Source organism: Glandiceps talaboti, chromosome 22, assembly GCF_964340395.1.
Source record: "Glandiceps talaboti chromosome 22, keGlaTala1.1, whole genome shotgun sequence".
Taxonomy (NCBI): Eukaryota; Metazoa; Hemichordata; class Enteropneusta; family Spengelidae; genus Glandiceps; species Glandiceps talaboti.
The window spans coordinates 17,262,347-17,283,519 of record NC_135570.1 but is presented as its reverse complement, the minus strand read 5'-3'; the positions used below and the strand labels follow the sequence as shown (position 1 = coordinate 17,283,519).

Sequence of the window (21,173 nt, the reverse complement as noted above, 5' to 3'; positions counted from 1 at the left end):
TTACACTACAACCAGACAGTAAACATACTTACCCCAAAACTTGCCCCAACAGGTCGTCTTAACCACTTGGGAGGTTTTTTCAAAAGTACTGGCTGTTTGGGAGCATCATCTTGTTGTGGTGGTGTAAATGGCTGAGCACCAGGAAAGGACTCTGCAATCTGATGATGAAATGGAAATATGATACATTGTCAGTATTTCATTCACCTATTAAATGTCTACTACAGACAACTGTATACAAATACAATCCTATCTACCCCACTGATAGTATTGACATACATGTAACACCATATTCTAGTTACCACCTCTAAAGCCAATTAGAAAAAAAAAGAAAACTGTTCAGAGTTAGCGCTAGGATTTTTAAACCAATAGCCACAATCTTCATTTGTGGCGAAAAATACACAATTTTTTTTTGCCACAGAGGCATCTTATTAGCCACACAGTCTACATTTGTTATGTGAATAGAAACAAGATTGGCATGAACACACAGTATCACTACAGTTTGTAACAAATAGTTTTATTTCAGTATACATGAATATTTCAACTCTCACAGCTCATATTTATTTCTCATTAATAGTGTTTTTTTTGGACGTATGCTTCACTGGGGACGCATCATAAACAGGGGACAAATGGAGCTTACTGTTAGCAAATGTTTGGTTATTGTTGCTTGAAGCTGTGGAACACGACATGGAGTCACAGTTCTCACTTGTAATTATTAGCTAAATCTCTTAGTGCAGTGTGACCTGTAAAATTTGAATATGACCTAACGTATGGAAAACATATAAAGTTTCATGTGCCCCATGGCCATTTCCTGACGTCTTGGGTAGTTTAGAAACTAAGTGCTGTTATCATTATCTATCCATGTGATTGGTTACTTATTAACAGACTGATTAGACAGGGTTTGCATCAATACAAGAATATGATGGCCATTTACACGAAGCATCTTCCATTCATGGGCCAAGCGATGATCAAATAGGCCACATTGGCAGACGGTCTATGCTGAAAACTTCACTCAGATAAATCCATACTGCCATGTCACTCTTTCATTCTTACTAAAACTTCAACTTTCTTTTTGAGCATCGCTACTAGATTGAATGCATTACGTGAATTTAACATTCACTACATGCTCTCAGGAGGTTGGGTGAACATGGTTCACACGTAAATGTTAAGGCATCGCATTGTTCAAGAATAAACAAATTTCTAGGTGTATACCAAGTTAACAGTTCTCTTCAGCAACATAAAATTTTATCAAACGCAATTACAACTGTGTCTCTGTCAAGTTGAAAGTTAACACTGTCGTTCATATCATGGAAGCTGGAAATGCAGTTTGTATACTGAACCATAGTGTACTGTATGGCCTGAAGAAGGGCCGGAGCGCATATATCCAGAGAGTGATTACCATGGAAAATCGAAAGCCCAGAAAGATAACACTGAATCACTGTATAGAATATTGTTGCATATAAATGTTGTTATAAAATTTTGGAAGTACAACGTGTGCATGTGTATACAATGTGTGGAAGAATGACGTGGACAGCATGCCTGTAAACATTGTAATGTATTTTGAGTACATCTGAAATACATGTTGTGTGTATGCAAATTTGGAACTGGGATTTTGACGCTAATTTTGGGGAGAACGCATTCCAGGGAAAGCATCATAAAAAAGTTCCCATTGGAATGATCGTGGAATGATACAATCACGAATAGGGTGGGCGAGGCACCCAAAACTTTCATTGACAACAGCAAATTATTCAATCGTCACCATGGTAACAACTTTATCATTTTTTTTCACCAATTAGGAATTCTATTTGCATTTTGTGACTGTGGCAAGCGCTAGTGCTAACTCTGCAACCTATGCAATGACATCACAGATTAGGGAATGTGAGGATTATGCAATGACATCACAGATTAGGGAATGTGAGGATTATGCAATGACATCACAGATTAGGGAATGTGAGGATTATGCAATGACATCACAGATTAGGGAATGTGAGGATTATGCAATGACATCACAGATTAGGGAATGTGAGGATTATGCAATGATATCACAGATTAGGGAATGTGAGGATTATGCAATGACATCACAGATTAGGGAATGTGAGGATTATGCAATGACATCACAGATTAGAATGTGAGGATTATGCAATGACATCACAGATTAGGGAATGTGAGGATTATGCAATGATATCACAAATTAGAATGTGAGGATTATGCAATGATATCACAGATTAGAATGTGCATTTATGTATACATTGCTCAACAGTCAGCTCAATGGAATGTCTAACCATGCTATGACTACTAGACTATATGACAAGCCCTCAACAGAACCTTTGGTACTTGGCAACCTGAGGTCACTTTTAGAGGTAACAGAATTACCTACTGGTCTAGCAGCTAGACGAGAAGTACAGCTGTAGAAAACACTACAAACACTTTTGTAAACAGCACTTCCTGCCAGTGTTTTGTCTGCACTTTCACTCACTTGTTTTTAAAAGAATGATGGGCAATAACCTGAGAAGGCCACATGATGGGGTATGGTTACATTATTATACAGGATGGGGTATGGTTACATTATTATACAGGATGGGGTATGGTTACATTAGTATACATGATGGGGTATGGTTACATTATTATACAGGATGGGGTATGGTTACATTATTATACATGATGGGGTATGGTTACATTATTATACAGGATGGGGTATGGTTACATTATTATACAGGATGGGGTATGGTTACATTATTATACATGATGGGGTATGGTTACATTATTATACATGATGGGGTATGGTTACATTATTATACATGATGGGGTATAGTTACATTATTATACAGGATGGGGTATGGTTACATTATTATACAGGATGGGGTATAGTTACATTATTATACAGGATGGGGTATGGTTACATTATTATACAGGATGGGGTATGGTTACATTATTATACATGATGGGGTATGGTTACATTATTACATACATACCAGAGATTACTTGAACGAGCACATATTAGTGATATTTGAACTGAAGTGCAACAGTATGCAAATGATATGCAAATGAGGATGTGGTCATTTGCTATAAACAAAAGTGTGTGATGGAATAAATTTATCATTTCAGATAAACATATGTAAAAATAACATAACCCCATGCCATGTGAATGCCAGTGTGAGTACTCATGCATGCAGTGTTTTCTGCTACATTTTCACTCACTACGCTCATGAAAGTATTGCCGCAGAGAACATTGCAAGCAGTTGTCAAAATACCCTAGTATGCCACACTTGCACTCACGCATCATGGGTTTCTGTCATAATACTCACCATATCTGTAGTTTGCTGCTGTTGCTGTACCACCTGACCACCACCCATTAATGAATAGATGCTAATATTACCATCAAAGGATGAGGTTGATATAACAGCTGGATTTCTAGGACACCATTGGACATCAAAACACCATTGTGTTGATGTGGGGAGTTCATAGACTACTTCACCACCTGCCACTGAACTATTAGGGTTCCAGCATAATATGCGATTGTCTTTGGCACAACTAAGCAGAAGGTCTGGATCCTGCGGACACCAAGCTATTGCTAAAACGCCACTGAAATAAACCAAAACACAAAATTGCGTCAGGCAACTGAATCTATACAGTGGTTGATATAAAGTGAAGACAATGTGGCTAAATCTAAGTTTCAATTTTTTGATCAAATTATTGTGATCCTGAAGTGTTATATCAATCTAATGTCACACCATAGTAGTGTGTATACTACAGTGTGGCTTTCTGACATCACACCATAGTAGTGTGTATGCTACAGTGTGGCATTCTAATGTCACACCATAGTAGTGTGTATACTACAATGTGGCTTTCTGACGTCACACCATAGTAGTGTGTATACTACAGTGTGGCATTCTAATGTCACACCATAGTAGTGTGTATGCTACAGTGTGGCTTTCTGACATCACACCATAGTAGTGTGAATGCTACAGTGTGGCATTGTAATGTCACGCAATTGTAGTATGTATGCTACAGTACATAGAGACAATAAAATCACCAACATTAAAGTGAGCCAATCTCTGCTTAACATTATAAGTGGGACTAAACAAGCATTTTATATTTGCACCTACCGTTGGTGATTTTCCAGTGTTTTCAGAGGTGATGTTGCAAATCTTAAATCCCACATTTGAATAACAGGTGCATGATCATCTTCTGAAGCTAGTACCATCTGAGTTGCTACTTCTGGGTGCCATGCCACAGCTTTACAACGAATCTATCAAGGAGATAAAACAGTAATTTACTGTTACCATACTACAACAAACTGTTTTACTGCTGTAATCTCACACCTACCTCCATATTTCTCTTAGAATGAATGCATAAGGTGAAAAAATCACCACTCACCTAGCTCATACCAACAAGTGTTAAACTTAGATGCATTCAGCAGTAACTGCAAGTGTGTGCACGTATAATCAATTTTTTTTCTAGATTGAAAAATGCTTGGAATTTAGAAATTGAAATATGAAATATTGTGTTGTACTTTGATCTTAATGACGTTGATCTGCTGCTGTTGTTGTTGTTGTTGTTGTTGTTGTTGTTGTCAGTAACATTATTTTTCAATAATTACATACTTTCCTAAAATACACTTTCCCTACACATGACAGGTTTTTATTTCAAAAGTGATAAATCTACAGCACAATTTGAAATTACAACAGGGTGCACTTTCCACAACCCAGAATTGCCAAGTCCAGGGGGAACACTTGTACAGACTTACCCTTGAACTGTGGTCTGTGACTTTGATGATAGGTTCATTTTTACGGAGATCCCAGACAACAGACCTTCCACCTGGACTTGTAGATGCAAGGATATGTTGAACTTGACGATTCCACGCTAGACAACTGATGTCATCAGGTGGCTGCAACAACGAAATAAACCAAGGAATCAGACTGTAATATCTAACAAAGTCTAGAAATAATCACACTCGTATTATCAAATATCAAAAGAATTCAGCTTGTTCTTCATATTACTCTTTTTCACTATAATAATACTTCTTTCTATTATCATATTTAGACATTTTGTTTCATTTGTATACAGACAGTACTCTTGGAAGGGTTGGACTTTCATTTGTGTACAGACAGTACTCTAGGAAGGGTTGGACTTTCATTTGTATACAGACAGTACTCAAGGAAGGGTTGGACTTTCATTTGTATACAGACAGTACTCAAGGAAGGGTTGGACTTTCATTTGTATACAGACAGTACTCTAGGAAGGGTTGGACTTTCATTTATATACAGACAGTACTCAAGGAAGGGTTGGACTTTCATTTGTATACAGACAGTACTCAAGGAAGGGTTGGACTTTCATTTGTATACAGACAGTACTCTAGGAAGGGTTGGACTTTCATTTGTATACAGACAGTACTCAAGGAAGGGTTGGACTTTCACTTCTATACAGACAGTACTCAAGGAAGGGTTGGACTTTCATTTGTGTACAGACAGTACTCTAGGAAGGGTTGGACTTTCATTTGTATACAGACAGTACTCTAGGAAGGGTTGGACTTTCATTTGTATACAGACAGTACTCTAGGAAGGGTTGGACTTTCATTTGTGTACAGACAGTACTCTAGGAAGGGTTGGACTTTCATTTGTATACAGACAGTACTCTAGGAAGGGTTGGACTTTCATTTGTATACAGACAGTACTCTAGGAAGGGTTGGACTTTCATTTGTATACAGACAGTACTCTAGGAAGGGTTGGACTTTCATTTCTATACAGACAGTACTCTAGGAAGGGTTGGACTTTCATTTGTATACAGACAGTACTCTAGGAAGGGTTGGACTTTCATTTGTGTACAGACAGTACTCAAGGAAGGGTTGGACTTTCATTTGTATACAGACAGTACTCAAGGAAGGGTTGGACTTTCATTTGTATACAGACAGTACTCTAGGAAGGGTTGGACTTTCATTTGTATACAGACAGTACTCAAGGAAGGGTTGGACTTTCATTTGTATACAGACAGTACTCTAGGAAGGGTTGGACTTTCATTTGTATACAGACAGTACTCTAGGAAGGGTTGGACTTTCATTTGTATACAGACAGTACTCAAGGAAGGGTTAGACTTTCATTTATATACAGACAGTACTCAAGGAAGGGATGGACTTTCATTTGTATACAGACAGTACTCAAGGAAGGGTTGGACTTTCATTTGTATACAGACAGTACTCTAGGAAGGGTTGGACTTTCATTTGTATACAGACAGTACTCTAGGAAGGGTTGGACTTTCATTTGTATACAGACAGTACTCAAGGAAGGGTTGGACTTTCATTTGTATACAGACAGTACTCTAGGAAGGGTTGGACTTTCATTTGTGTACAGACAGTACTCAAGGAAGGGTTGGACTTTCATTTGTATACAGACAGTACTCAAGGAAGGGTTGGACTTTCATTTGTATACAGACAGTACTCTAGGAAGGGTTGGACTTTCATTTGTATACAGACAGTACTCAAGGAAGGGTTGGACTTTCATTTGTATACAGACAGTACTCTAGGAAGGGTTGGACTTTCATTTGTATACAGACAGTACTCTAGGAAGGGTTGGACTTTCATTTGTATACAGACAGTACTCAAGGAAGGGTTAGACTTTCATTTGTATACAGACAGTACTCAAGGAAGGGTTGGACTTTCATTTCTATACAGACAGTACTCAAGGAAGGGTTGGACTTTCATTTCTATACAGACAGTACTCAAGGAAGGGTTGGACTTTCATTTGTATACAGACAGTACTCAAGGAAGGGTTGGACTTTCATTTGTATACAGACAGTACTCTAGGAAGGGTTGGACTTTCATTTGTATACAGACAGTACTCTAGGAAGGGTTGGACTTTCATTTGTGTACAGACAGTACTCAAGGAAGGGTTGGACTTTCATTTGTATACAGACAGTACTCTAGGAAGGGTTGGACTTTCATTTGTATACAGACAGTACTCTAGGAAGGGTTGGACTTTCACTTCTATACAGACAGTACTCAAGGAAGGGTTGGACTTTCATTTGTATACAGACAGTACTCAAGGAAGGGTTGGACTTTCATTTCTATACAGACAGTACTCTAGGAAGGGTTGGACTTTAATTTGTGTACAGACAGTACTCTAGGAAGGGTTGGACTTTCATTTGTATACAGACAGTACTCAAGGAAGGGTTGGACTTTCATTTGTATACAGACAGTACTCAAGGAAGGGTTGGACTTTCATTTGTATACAGACAGTACTCAAGGAAGGGTTGGACTTTCATTTGTGTACAGACAGTACTCTAGGAAGGGTTGGACTTTCATTTGTATACAGACAGTACTCTAGGAAGGGTTGGACTTTCATTTGTATACAGACAGTACTCTAGGAAGGGTTGGACTTTCATTTGTATACAGACAGTACTCAAGGAAGGGTTGGACTTTCATTTGTATACAGACAGTACTCTAGGAAGGGTTGGACTTTAATTTGTATACAGACAGTACTCTAGGAAGGGTTGGACTTTAATTTGTATACAGACAGTACCCTAGGAAGGGTTGGACTTTCATTTGTATACAGACAGTACTCTAGGAAGGGTTGGACTTTCATTTGTATACAGACAGTACTCTAGGAAGGGTTGGACTTTCATTTCTATACAGACAGTACTCTAGGAAGGGTTGGACTTTCATTTGTATACAGACAGTACTCAAGGAAGGGTTGGACTTTAATTTGTATACAGACAGTACTCTAGGAAGGGTTGGACTTTCATTTGTATACAGACAGTACTCAAGGAAGGGTTGGACTTTCATTTCTATACAGACAGTACTCTAGGAAGGGTTGGACTTTCATTTGTGTACAGACAGTACTCTAGGAAGGGTTGGACTTTCATTTGTATACAGACAGTACTCTAGGAAGGGTTGGACTTTCATTTGTATACAGACAGTACTCAAGGAAGGGTTGGACTTTCATTTGTATACAGACAGTACCCTAGGAAGGGTTGGACTTTCATTTGTATACAGACAGTACTCTAGGAAGGGTTGGACTTTCATTTGTATACAGACAGTACTCAAGGAAGGGTTAGACTTTCATTTGTATACAGACAGTACTCAAGGAAGGGTTGGACTTTCATTTGTATACAGACAGTACTCAAGGAAGGGTTGGACTTTCATTTCTATACAGACAGTACTCAAGTATACAGACAGTACTCCAAGGGTTGGACTTTCATTTGTATACAGACAGTACTCAAGGAAGGGTTGGACTTTCATTTGTATACAGACAGTACTCTAGGAAGGGTTGGACTTTCATTTGTATACAGACAGTACTCAAGGAAGGGTTGGACTTTCATTTCTATACAGACAGTACTCAAGGAAGGGTTGGACTTTCATTTCTATACAGACAGTACTCAAGGAAGGGTTAGACTTTCATTTGTATACAGACAGTACTCTAGGAAGGGTTGGACTTTCATTTATATACAGACAGTACTCTAGGAAGGGTTGGACTTTCATTTGTATACAGACAGTACTCAAGGAAGGGTTGGACTTTCATTTGTATACAGACAGTACTCTAGGAAGGGTTGGACTTTCATTTGTATACAGACAGTACTCTAGGAAGGGTTGGACTTTCATTTGTATACAGACAGTACTCTAGGAAGGGTTGGACTTTCATTTGTATACAGACAGTACTCAAGGAAGGGTTAGACTTTCATTTGTATACAGACAGTACTCAAGGAAGGGTTGGACTTTCATTTCTATACAGACAGTACTCAAGGAAGGGTTGGACTTTCATTTCTATACAGACAGTACTCAAGGAAGGGTTGGACTTTCATTTCTATACAGACAGTACTCTAGGAAGGGTTGGACTTTCATTTGTTGGGTTGGTACATGTAGTGTGTCAGGTGGTACATGTAGTGTGTAAGGTGGTACATGTAGTGTGTCAGGTGGTACATGTAGTGTGTCAGGTGGTACATGTAGTGTGTCAGGTGGTACATGTAGTGTGTCAGGTGGTACATGTAGTGTGTAAGGTGGTACATGTAGTGTGTCAGGTGGTACATGTAGTGTGTCAGCTCAATGGAAATTAAAATAAAACTGTAGCTGAAAGTTGACTTGGCAAAATGTGACTACTAAACATACATATTTGACTTACCTGTGATTTTGTACCTGGTGTCATTGGATTAGTTGGATTATTTAAATCCCAGATATAGATTTCTGAGTCACTCGCGCCACTCGCTAAAAGATTAGCTTGAAATGGATTAACATCTAATGCTCGTACTGCACCAATATGCTGCAAAAAACAGATAATGATTACCTAGTCACACACCAAATATATCTGTCAACACTCTCTTAGGAAAGTTAAGGTTTAATGGTTTTAGCAATAACCACTTTTTTATTTTCTAGTAGTAATAAAACCTTATTCATTCTGTACTACATGTAGCTTGGCTGCATCATATAACATGACATTGCTATTTGACTTGTCATCTTTGTCCTTTCAGTCAGCAAGCACAAGTAAATCTTACCTTGTCAGTTTTAGTTATAAAACCTTCTTCGTTCTCTAGTAGCTTGGCTGCATCATACAACATGACATTGCCATTATCAATACCACCAATGATGATTCCATTAGGATGACTTTCATCTGTCATTCCTTGATTACTCCATACAAGCTTGTGAAACCTGCAAGTGTCAAAATAGGCAATCTGAGACGATTCCTGTGTAAAGGGTAACAGTCTTAAAGTCTACTATAGTCATTATTATAAAACACCATTACCCCTGTGGAAGCACAACATTTTTCTTCCATTTTCCTCTTCCTTTTATCCCATGCTTTCCTAACCTTAATTAAGCAAACCATAGTGTGCTCCCAGAAATCAGTGTATTGAAACATTTGCATAACAAAAGAATGAATTGTTATGTAAATTTACTTGTGTTTATTTTAAGTAAGAAATCATGGTTATAACTCACAACTGAGAACTTTAGCAAAAACACGTAACTGATTATTGGGGTGACCTATGTTTCTCATAATACCTCAAAGTCATGGTCTGTCAGTATTTTCAAAGTAAAGTGTTTATAGTCTCAGTGTTCTCCCCAGGATTTTTTAATAGGACATTGACTCATTAGCATAGATTAGCATACATTTACATAACAAATAATTATATTTTTGAGTAACTTAATGATAAACTCAAGGTACATCATAATATCAAACAAGTAGTACATGTATATGTGGCCAAAGGAAAGTTGAAGGCCAATTTATTACTACAAAATATTAGCAACAATACGAAACTCATTTTTTAAACCAGTGTTTTTGATTATTATTCTAAGGAAAGCTGAAATTATTTCAAAAATGTCCACAGATAAATTAGACTTTCGAAACACAAAATGTTTGTGTACAGCTACCTGCAGACATTGTGTTCAGTCCGAAATTTCGTGATACACCAGACTTACTATACTTCCCTATTGAGGACTTCAAAAACTCGCAATAGTTTGCGACATCATGGCCGCTAGATTAGAAAATCCATGCTTTCATCATAGTCGTATGATGTACCAGACATGTCAAACTACAAACTAAAAGTGTTTTCAGTGTAAAATTGAACATGAAATGATAATAGGAGATAACATCGCCACTTTATCTAAAGGTACATTAGTCTGCTCAACTCTTTTCACAACATTGAAGAGTGCACATGGGAGTAAACCAACTACGCAAATCGCTCTTAGGTTGAAACATACTCGGTGTTACTCAGTCATAGAAAATTAACAAGTCATTGAAAATGACATAATCCCCGCTATGATTGGGTTTTAAGGAACTGGCAGTTTATGTTGTCATTTTCAAACCTGGTGTTGTTTGGTCTCATATGGTTGTTTTTGACTACTCTGTTCAAGCATGTCTTAGTTATGGCTTTGGACATGAAAACTGCACCAACAAAATGGCTGCCACTGCAGCTATATCGGATTGTACCATGACGAAAATGGATATGCACATGTATGTCATAGAACACTGTCCTAATACCAACTTTGAATGAGATCTGTTCAAGCATGTCTGAGTTATGGCTTTGGACATGGAAAATTCGCAAACAAAATGGCTGCCAGGCAGCCATATCGGATCGTATCATGACAAAAATGGATATGCACATGTATGTCATAGAACACTGTCTTAATACCAACTTTGAATGAGATCTGTTCAAGCATGTCTGAGTTATGGCTTTGGACAGGGAAAATTCACAAACAAAATGGCTGCTAGGCGGCCATATTGGATTGTATCATAAAACAAATTGACATGCATATGTATGCCATAGTATGTTGCCCCTGTACCAAGTTTGAAAAAAATTGGTCCAGGCATCTCCAAGAAACGGCTGCGGACACACAGGCGCACAGACAGACGGAACCCAATCCATAAGTCCCCGCCCGGACTTCGTCCGGCAGGGACTAACTAGACACTGAATGCCAACTTCATGTGTTTGTCGAACTTTTATACTTTATAGCAAAATGGCACAGCATTTGATTTTATAGTTGTGAAAATCTGGCAGTTTCGACATGCTTCTACTGACAGCAAACTTCAATGAAATCTGTCTGGTAGTGGTAGTGGTAGAGGGTTGAATAGTCGTTTGAACTAATTAGAAACTCTTTAGTTTTACTTGCTGCTTATGTGTGATGGATCAATACAAATGTTGCAAATGTACATTGAAAACAACAAAGGTGTCAGCTGACAGAGTGACAGATGAACAATGTCAACGTGCAATTTACCAAACCCATAGCAATCTGATTACGTATCGGGACAACTGATCATGCGAAAATCCTCTGGGGAGAACACCAAGTCTATTTCAAAATACAGAAATCAATAACAAACTTGACATGTTACATGTACATTTTAATATAGCAAAATTGAATGAGTACAGTTTCTTGCTACATTTGGTCAAAGTGAAATGAACTACACATGGCACCTTACTGACATCAAATGAACACCGCAAAGGACATTTTACATGCCCTCCATTGGGTATTTGATACAGTAAAAAACACTGGTGCCTGAATGGCTGCATGGAGTTGCAATACATTTACATGGTTTATTTCATTAAGACTAAATATTGTTTTCGATAGGAATAAAATGCGCAAAATGGTAGTATGATTCACACTACGGTACAAGATTCCGGTATATCAAAGGCAAAACCGGTCTATCCGTAACGTCGGTTTGGCCATAAACAGGTTCTTAAGGTTAGAATTTTAACATACTTAGAACAGTGTTCATTGATACTAAACCAAGTTCCTTTTTTCATGTCTACGTTTGGCAACATGGCTTTTGCTTGCTTGGGACAAACAATATGGCAATGTGTGACTTGACGGATGTTATTCTAAATACATGAACACATGTATTGTTTAGGAATAGAAAGTTGCCTGACAATGCAGTGTACAGTATTTCCTCAAATGACTAATTGTCCATTGAAACCATTCATCCCATATTATGATATTGTGTCAAGTAAACACTAGTATCCTGTATGTTACAGTTTATTCTGTCTAGGGATGGCCTTCTTTATTTTGCTATGAGACATAAACAACATTGGGTGGACTTGATTGGTCGTTCAATCAAGTCCATCCATTGTATTTCTTAGATAAAATATAGCACCCTCTGTGGCTGAACTAGAAAAACTACATCATCATTACTGGTGGTTAGATTGCATCATGACAAGATCTGTATCTGTATAGTTACGGTGTAGGTCCTGGGTAAGGAATAACACACCGGGGGAGAGTATTTAGTCACAATGGTTTTTGACAGTGGCTGCCATTTTAAAGGCGTCACAAGATTTAGCGCACACAGTACTATTATCCAGATGGTTCCAGTCTACTAGTGTTTGTATTGAGCAGTTTTACAATTGTCAATTTCAAAGCACTTTGAGTTGTTAGTAACTCTTTGTTCAACAATGTTAGATGAGATACAGTCCGCAAATTTCCTAGCTTTTATAGATCTTTTGGGTCTTACAGGTTTAAGATAGTCCGCTGGTTGAATTGCTGGTACTAGGCCCTCAACACCCTGTATAGAAAAATTAGCCTGTTTGCTGTGCGTCTATCCTGGAGTGATGTAAGTTCGAGGCTTTCTACCATTTTGGTGACACACCCTTCGTCCCTACTCCTGTAGTTCCCTGTGATGAAACGTACTGCTCTGCGCTGTACCTGTTTGAGTCGGTCAATGTTTTTATGTAAGTAAGGGTCCCAAACCACTGAACTATATTCTAGCATGGATCTTACTAGTGAGATGTAAGCTGTTTTCTTACATGACTGCATACAATGACGAAGGTTTCTTCTCAGAAACCCCAATGTCGAGTTTGCTTTCTTTGTGATATTTGCAATATGTGGAGTCCATTTGCATTTCATGTCCTCTGACAAAGTGAGACCAGGATAAGGATTTTGTGTGACCTGCTGCAATATGTAGTTACTCAGTGTATAGAAATGAGAAGATTTATTTCAAAGAGACATGATGTAGCACTTTTTGGCATTAAAACGCATCCCCCAAGTGGTGGTCCATATTTCCAGTTGTTCTAAGTCTCTTTGCAGAGTGAAGTGATCCTGATAGGTCTTGATCTGTCTATACAATAGGCAATCGTCAGCAAAGAGATTGTCTTATTTATCACTGAAATTTGAGACCTTTGATAAGTCTATTGGTTCACTGTGTCCATAAAAAATAATTTCAAAATACCATGCAGGTTTTCTGTTTGATACAACCACACAGAAACTGCATATGTTACACTTCAAATTATTCAATAGCAAGATCCCATTTTTTGCTACATGTATATTTATTGTGCACACCATTGTGAATCATGCACAGATTATGGCAAGATAGACCATGGCATCTGTGACCTAATCATGGCTGTATGGTGTAATAAACCATCACTTTGTACCAACATGCCGATATGTAGTGCATGTACAAATGTACAAATCACTATCTGTCATGCAGGGATAAGATGGGATGAACAAACCAACTTGTAGCCAACACTACAAATGTAATAGTGTCTACATGTCTACTTACCAATATGATTCTTTATCCAACTCCATATAAATACATTATATATCTGTACAATCAATCATTTTTTAAGTCCAAAATGCACTTTGTATCAGTAACACCAATGTAAACAAAAACAATTTTGTTGTTGTGACAAGTATTTTGGGGCATTATGTATTAACAGCTCAAACAAATCTATGTATCCATTTGTATACATGTATATTGAGACTTGTATCAGGTCAAGTTTGTGTTCATCCCAAGCTATACTCAGACAAAACTGATCATGTCTAAGAGGTGAGATCAATAGTTCAATGTAGGATAAAGAACTTAAGTTCTTTTAGTTAGGCCTTAGACAGCCAATCCACCAATCCCTTCTAACTAAATTGACCAAAATTGGAAATGTTTAGGACATGTACATGTATGTAGCACTATAAATATAGAGTCGGTATATGTAGTTAAGAAAATAGCGCCAATGGCGTTGTAGCACAACTGTTGCTATGGGTGTGGTAATGTTACTAGACACATTTTCATACATTTCTTGAATATTCGTTCATTTGTCTATGAATCCCTGATGTTATCCTTGCGATATATGCGATCATTTGGCTGTTGCTATGGGCGTGGTCTTGTTGCTAGATAATTTTACATTTTTGAATGTTTACTAACTTGCCTACCAGATGATGTTATTTGATCAAAATATACTGCCATTTGGTTGCTGCTAAGGCTGTGGTCATGGCTGCTAGGGTCAATTGTGTCAAAATGTTTTGTAGAAAATCTATAGAATAACACTTCTAGATACATCTCACCAAGTTTTAGTCTCATTGACCAAGTACTTTTTGAGATATAAATGTTTGACTAAAATTAACATGTTTACACCTAATTTGCATATTACTGATGAGATCATTATATGCTTAATAGTTCTTCATCTATACACCCACAGATGCATCCCCATTACATTTCAGCCCAATCTGCAGAGTAGTTTTGGAATTATAGGTTTTTGACAAAAAAGACACATTTATAGCCCTAATTTGCATATAACTAAGGGAATAATCATGTCATGAAAAAATCTTAATTTACTCACCCCTAACAATGTTTCCACCAAATTTCAGGCCAATCTGCCCAGTACTTTTGGAGTTTACGTTTTTTGACCAAAATTCACATTTTTTGACCCAAAACCCACATTTCTGATGCAATCATTTTCATTTGAACAATTTCGCAACTAGACACCAGAAGTAACATGACCACCAAATATTAAAGCAATCGGTCCAGCAGTTTTTGAATTTAAGTCGTTTACACACACACACACACACTGGGCGATCCCTATAGCACTACTGAACCTCAGTTCAGTTGTGCTAAAACATCATTCTTTTGTTGACATTTTTCCTTATTATAGTGCTTAATTTGATGACATTTTTTTAGAAATAGTTGTTTTTAGGGATACAAACAGATCCATTAACAGTAAAATCATTTTTGTAGGATGCAAACTACAATGGCTCAACCCTCCCACCCCCACCCCCAAAGCACAAGAATTTAGTTTTTTATTCTACAAGTACATTGAACTATTGATCAGATCTCACCCCTAAATAATGATTTATACATTCAATTTCAAGACAGATCAGGCTGAGGAAGTATAACAGTGCATGTGAAGAGATGCAGGCATACTAACATTCCCTACTGTCTTTGACCATAGTAATTGCCAAGTGTTTTCTCTATGTTAGAGGAGAGTGCACGCAATAATACATTTTGTAAGCGACAGAAGGCAAAGCAGCTTTGCAGTCAAAGGGAATGTGTTGTGCTCCACACAATAATGTTGGATTTTAAATTTCACTGATACTGTTGCCATTTTTGTGATATTGGCAACTTCACCAGTTTAAACAATATTGTACAGTTAAATGCCCTTGTTATCTTTTTTTCTTCTGATTTTGTAATGATCTTTCTGTAATCTATATAATACAGCCTTTTTTCAGCTACATGTATCTCCCATCTCAAAAAGAAAACACCTTGTCATTCAGCAATAGCAATTTACATACCGCTCACTTAAATCCAAGTTGGTGTGCATAATCAAATCAATTTGACAATTTTATATGAATTATGATAGAAATGAACCAACACATTAACAGAAGTTAAGGTTGTCTTCAACATAAAGAAATAGTGATGGAGGTTAAAATTTGCATAATAGGAAAATACTGTAAACCTGGATATTTTCACTAAAGACTTATATCTACTTATTTTACTGGAAAACAAAAGCACAAACATTTTTAGTAACTGTACCCTTCTTGTACATAAACACAATTTACCAGTCTGGTTGTAATCATATATCTGATAACTAGCTGAAGACTGAAATCGCAAAATTTTCTGGTGGCAAAAAAATCTAGGTTTACAGTATACATGTACAATAAGAGCAGAAATAATTTGAATAGACAGATCTTTTAACTTATTTGTGACAAACTAATATTTTCATAAAAAGCTATAATTTGACAAATAAACCATCGCTGTTTGGAGAATGCAAAAATATTGATCACTTTATCTTTGACAAAAATAGACATTAATTTTGTCATTGCTTTAGTCATCATTATTTTAACTTACCTATGTTCTGTTGTCAGCGACGATATTAATGGCATTTCTGTTCCATCATCTGATAAATTCAGCTGATAAATTTCCAATGCAGCTGTAGTACTACAACCAATACAAAGATGATATATACAATGATTTGGACGCTAGCAATTACAATGATTTGGATGCTAGCAATTACAATGATTTGGACGCTAGCAATTACAATGATTTGGATGCTAGCAATTACAATGATTTGGACGCTAGCAATTACAGTGATTTGGACGCTAGCAATTACAATGATTTGGATGCTAGCAATTACAGTGATTTTGACACTAGCAATTACAATGATTTGGATGCTAGCAATTACAGTGATTTTGACACTAGCAAATTACAGTGATTTGGACGCTAGCAATTACAGTGATTTGGACGCTAGCAATTACAGTGATTTTGACACTAGCAATTACAATGATTTGGATGCTAGCAATTACAGTGATTTTGACACTAGCAATTACAATGATTTGGATGCTAGCAATTACAATGATTTGGATGCTAGCAATTACAATGATTTGGACGCTAGCAATTACAATGATTTGGATGCTAGCAATTACAATGATTTGGATGCTAGCAATTACAGTGATTTGGATGCTAGCAATTACAGTGATTTGGATGCTAGCAATTACAGTGATTTGGACGCTAGCAATTACAATGATTTGGACGCTAGCAATTACAATGATTTGGATGCTAGCAATTACATAGTATATGTTGCAAGCTGAAAACAATCTTGGGATGGAGGAAATGGGGGCGAGTGACAGAATCTCTTCAATTACTTTAATGACAAGACAAGGCAACTGTTCTGTATGTTTTGATGGTATGCTGTTACCAACATACATGTACACCATAGAGGGACATCCCAACTGTAACTGGAGTCCTGGACAATATTAATATTCATGAGCTAATTCATAATAATACAAGGGGAATTTGTGTCCTACTGTAAGAATTACATTATGCCAAAAATGAACAATATTTGTTATAAGACTTGCATAAGATCTGAGATGTAAACTACATGTCAATGTTTTCCATACCAGTTGTTGTTTCTGTATCTTTCTTATCACATTATACATGTACATGTCAAATTATGTCAAATTTGATGTGTCCATTGTTAACAGATAGGACACATGCATATGTCAATGTCAATCAATGCACCCATATGAAATTTGAAGAAATTGACTAATCATTAAGTATGCAAATTACTATGAAAGTACAAATTATATCATCAAGCAATTTTGAACATGTTCTTCGGTATCATGGATGTACATGTACCAAATTATTTGAAATTTGAAGATCACATTCTTATGATATTACCTAATTACAAAAACCATTAATTATGCAAATTACTCATGAGGATGTCTAGAGCGATGTCATTGTTGTGTCATACATTTTGTCTCACATCCCTCTATACGTGACTGTGTAAAGCTAGACAGAGCTATTGTCATCACTCCATAATTGCTTGCTAGTAATAATGAGTATTTAAATGAGCACACAAAATGATGAATACATACTTGATGTATTATCTGGTGATACATGTTACATACTTGATGTATTATCTGGTGATACATGTTATATACTTGATGTATTATCTGGTGATACATGTTACATACTTGATGTATTATCTGGTGATACATGTTACATACTTGATGTATTCTCTGGTGATACATGTTACATAAGGGGAATACCTCTCCAGGAAATACATACATTTTCATAAACTACTGTATGGGTTCTGGTGCATCATTTGATGAGTTTACATCACCTATGATTACTTATGATTTCAGAGAAGCTTCTAGCTGATCTTATGCCTTTAGAGGGTATCTTTGCTATGGGCCATTGCATCATGGGAGTCAGCAGAAATGATGTATCCAAGTTGCACACTGAGTAAGGTGTGGTAAAATTATGAGGTTAGGTACTGTCAACATTAAGTTATATTGTGTAATTATTCTTGAGTTGTGAAGCTTACCTGAATGTTGCATCTAATTGCTGAGCTGCTGTACCTGCTGCAAGATACACTGGATGTTGACATGATGGACTCCATGCCATATTGGCAGTTCGATTTATCTCTTTCACTTTCATCTTCAACACTACCTGTTGTCAGATAAAGTATAACAAACCATTTTGGGATACAATTGCTAATTGTTCTCAACAACACAACAACACTAATAATAATAATATATTCAAATTACTGCCAGAAACTATAAACATACAAAATATCATTAGATAATAAAGATACCAAATACTACATATTACAATGTAAAAACTTACAAATATTCATCATAGTATAAGAAATATAATATTTGTCATGGCCACAGAAATCTATATGTGCAAACTGATCTTGAACACCATTCAGCCCTCAAAAAAAATTAGTCACTTGTCAAGGGACAACTTCACACGTGAATTTTCATTTCCATTGCCCTAGTGAATAAAATGGTTGTCACACCAACTTGTGACATATTGTACTTTTCTTGTATACTGTAGTACATTTATATAATTATTAGAGAATGTATGTCAAATACATATAACCATAGTCGCTCTCTATCACCTTGTCTACATGTATATGTATGTTATTTCTATCACTATCATTTCGTAGCCCATGTAAAATGATGCCTTACTACTGAAATAGTTTGTTACCATAAAGAAGTGTTTACATATATGTACAGAACCGATTCAGATCTGAATCGCAAAGTCGGGTGGATTTTTCTGCTAAATTACGCCTTACCTGGCAAAAAATATGACATTTCCTATGCCAACATTAATTGCCTTAAAGATCAAGAAGTGTTCAGAGGTACATGTACCCCAATTCTGTCAAAATTGGCAAATGTAGTAATGCACGCAGCATTTTGAAACGGAGAGTACACTGACATCTCGCTCATGTTTTTAACATGGTCTCGTCTATTTGCATACGTTACAGTGTAGCGTTTGATTCGGGTTAAACGTCGGAACCAAAATAGGCACAAAAAAAACCCCTCAAAATCACATCAAACGCTAAAATTATTACAGCTAATGTACATGTACACACAAACTTACAAATGTACATTAATTTCACCAGTATAATGTACATTAATTTCACCAGTACAATCACAGACAAGTAAAGACAGATTGGCAACAAACCTTCTCCCATTGTTTGATCATAGCCTCAGGTAAACATTACTCTATTGTCATGGAAATAACTTTCCAACGTGTGAATCTGTCCGAATTCAATATACTATATAGTCTCGCATAAATCAACAAACCACACGATACTACGCGATATTTCAATGGGAAAGTTTGCTATCCTAATGACAGAATCATCAAATCAATATTGATTTTTGCCATGGGTATTGAGCACCAAAGTATATTTTTTGAATGACATCTATTTGTCTGATGTGGACGAGAAGAAATTAACAAGGGTTCCCATAATATGTCACAAAACATTTTAAAGACAATGGACACCAAGCAAGATGTTGGTTTCAAAACATGTTTGCACGCTAAAATTAATGGAAAAACCTCTGTCCTATCCCCCAAGTAAGTATAGTCATTTCATCAAGCTGGTGCATTGATAGTGTAAGATTTGAGTCGTAGCATTCGTCAGTCTAAGTCAGACATATCAAGAAAAACAAATCAAAAACTAACGTTTGTCGTCATTATTGTACGATTTGATGTGACTAGATTTAGAGGTCACCAAAATAAATTTTGCTATGAATAATTGAATGTGCCATCCCTTGCGTCTCGATGTTTATGTACAGACACCACATGTTGCGGACCATCGTGATTTCTCAACTCAACTTGACCATTTAGGAATGTTACTGCACTGTACTGACAAATATTTTTAAAAAGTAGTTTTATTCTTTTAGAACTTATTCATCGACACATAAAAGTCAAAACCGTACTTCCACAACCTAGAAATTCAACTGCACTACCCTAGGCCCTAGTACATTTGTGTATTGCCATTCGTGAGCTTGGAGAATGCTGACTTGTGCGCCAAACTTGTGACAATTTCATGGTTGGTGATCGGCCTGGTGATGCTTTGATACTTGCTACAATGTTACGATAATCTTGCTACTGTTACCCCTGTGAATGTTACAATATTATGTCGTTGAAATGAAGACTGGTCTCGGAGTAGCAATACACAAGATAGAAACAAACATAGCGGCACCCATTCAACTACACATAGACGATCCATTGACTGTCTGGGTTTAATTAGTGTGGTGGCGAAAGACTTTGAATATATTTTCGCCATTTCACATTTACGAGACTCAGTGTAGAGAATCATATGAATGGGTGGCTCAAGCACAGATATGTCAATCGTCAATATTAATCGATCACGATCATTAACTAGGGTTTTCCAGGGGTGGGGAGCATTTTTCCCTGATAATGCTGGCATGATGCTGGTAATTTTCTAGGTCACAGTAGACACAACACTACTGCAACAAAAGTTAGTGTTGCGGCTTTTTAGATTGATTGCGACAGGAGTACATGCATGTTATGAATCAAAATAAAAACAATCAACTCTCAGTAACCATGCTGGAAAGCAAAACATACAATAAGACAACGCATTGTTTTCCAAGAAAAATTACAATCATACTGAAGATATTTTATGATGTGAAGCTACCTTGCCTTCTTTATTAGTTAAAACATCATTTTTCAAAGCATTTTGTA

General features: G+C 36.8%; 1 protein-coding gene across 3 annotated transcripts in view; it reads right to left on the bottom strand.

Moving 5' to 3' along the window:
• The window catches only part of LOC144452351 (protein transport protein Sec31A-like), a 68,367-nt gene that overhangs the window by 45,717 nt on the left and 1,477 nt on the right, over positions 1-21,173 (bottom strand). For all 3 annotated transcript variants that reach the window (XM_078143439.1, XM_078143440.1, XM_078143438.1), the window contains exons 2-9: positions 18,499-18,623; positions 16,521-16,610; positions 9,478-9,631; positions 9,108-9,245; positions 4,745-4,885; positions 4,104-4,246; positions 3,303-3,579; positions 33-158 (exon numbers count right to left, since the gene is read on the bottom strand). In XM_078143439.1, coding sequence (XP_077999565.1) covers positions 33-158; positions 3,303-3,579; positions 4,104-4,246; positions 4,745-4,885; positions 9,108-9,245; positions 9,478-9,631; positions 16,521-16,610; positions 18,499-18,611 — 1,182 coding nt within the window. In that variant the 5' untranslated portion in view covers positions 18,612-18,623. The remainder of the gene's footprint in view (positions 1-32; positions 159-3,302; positions 3,580-4,103; positions 4,247-4,744; positions 4,886-9,107; positions 9,246-9,477; positions 9,632-16,520; positions 16,611-18,498; positions 18,624-21,173) is intronic.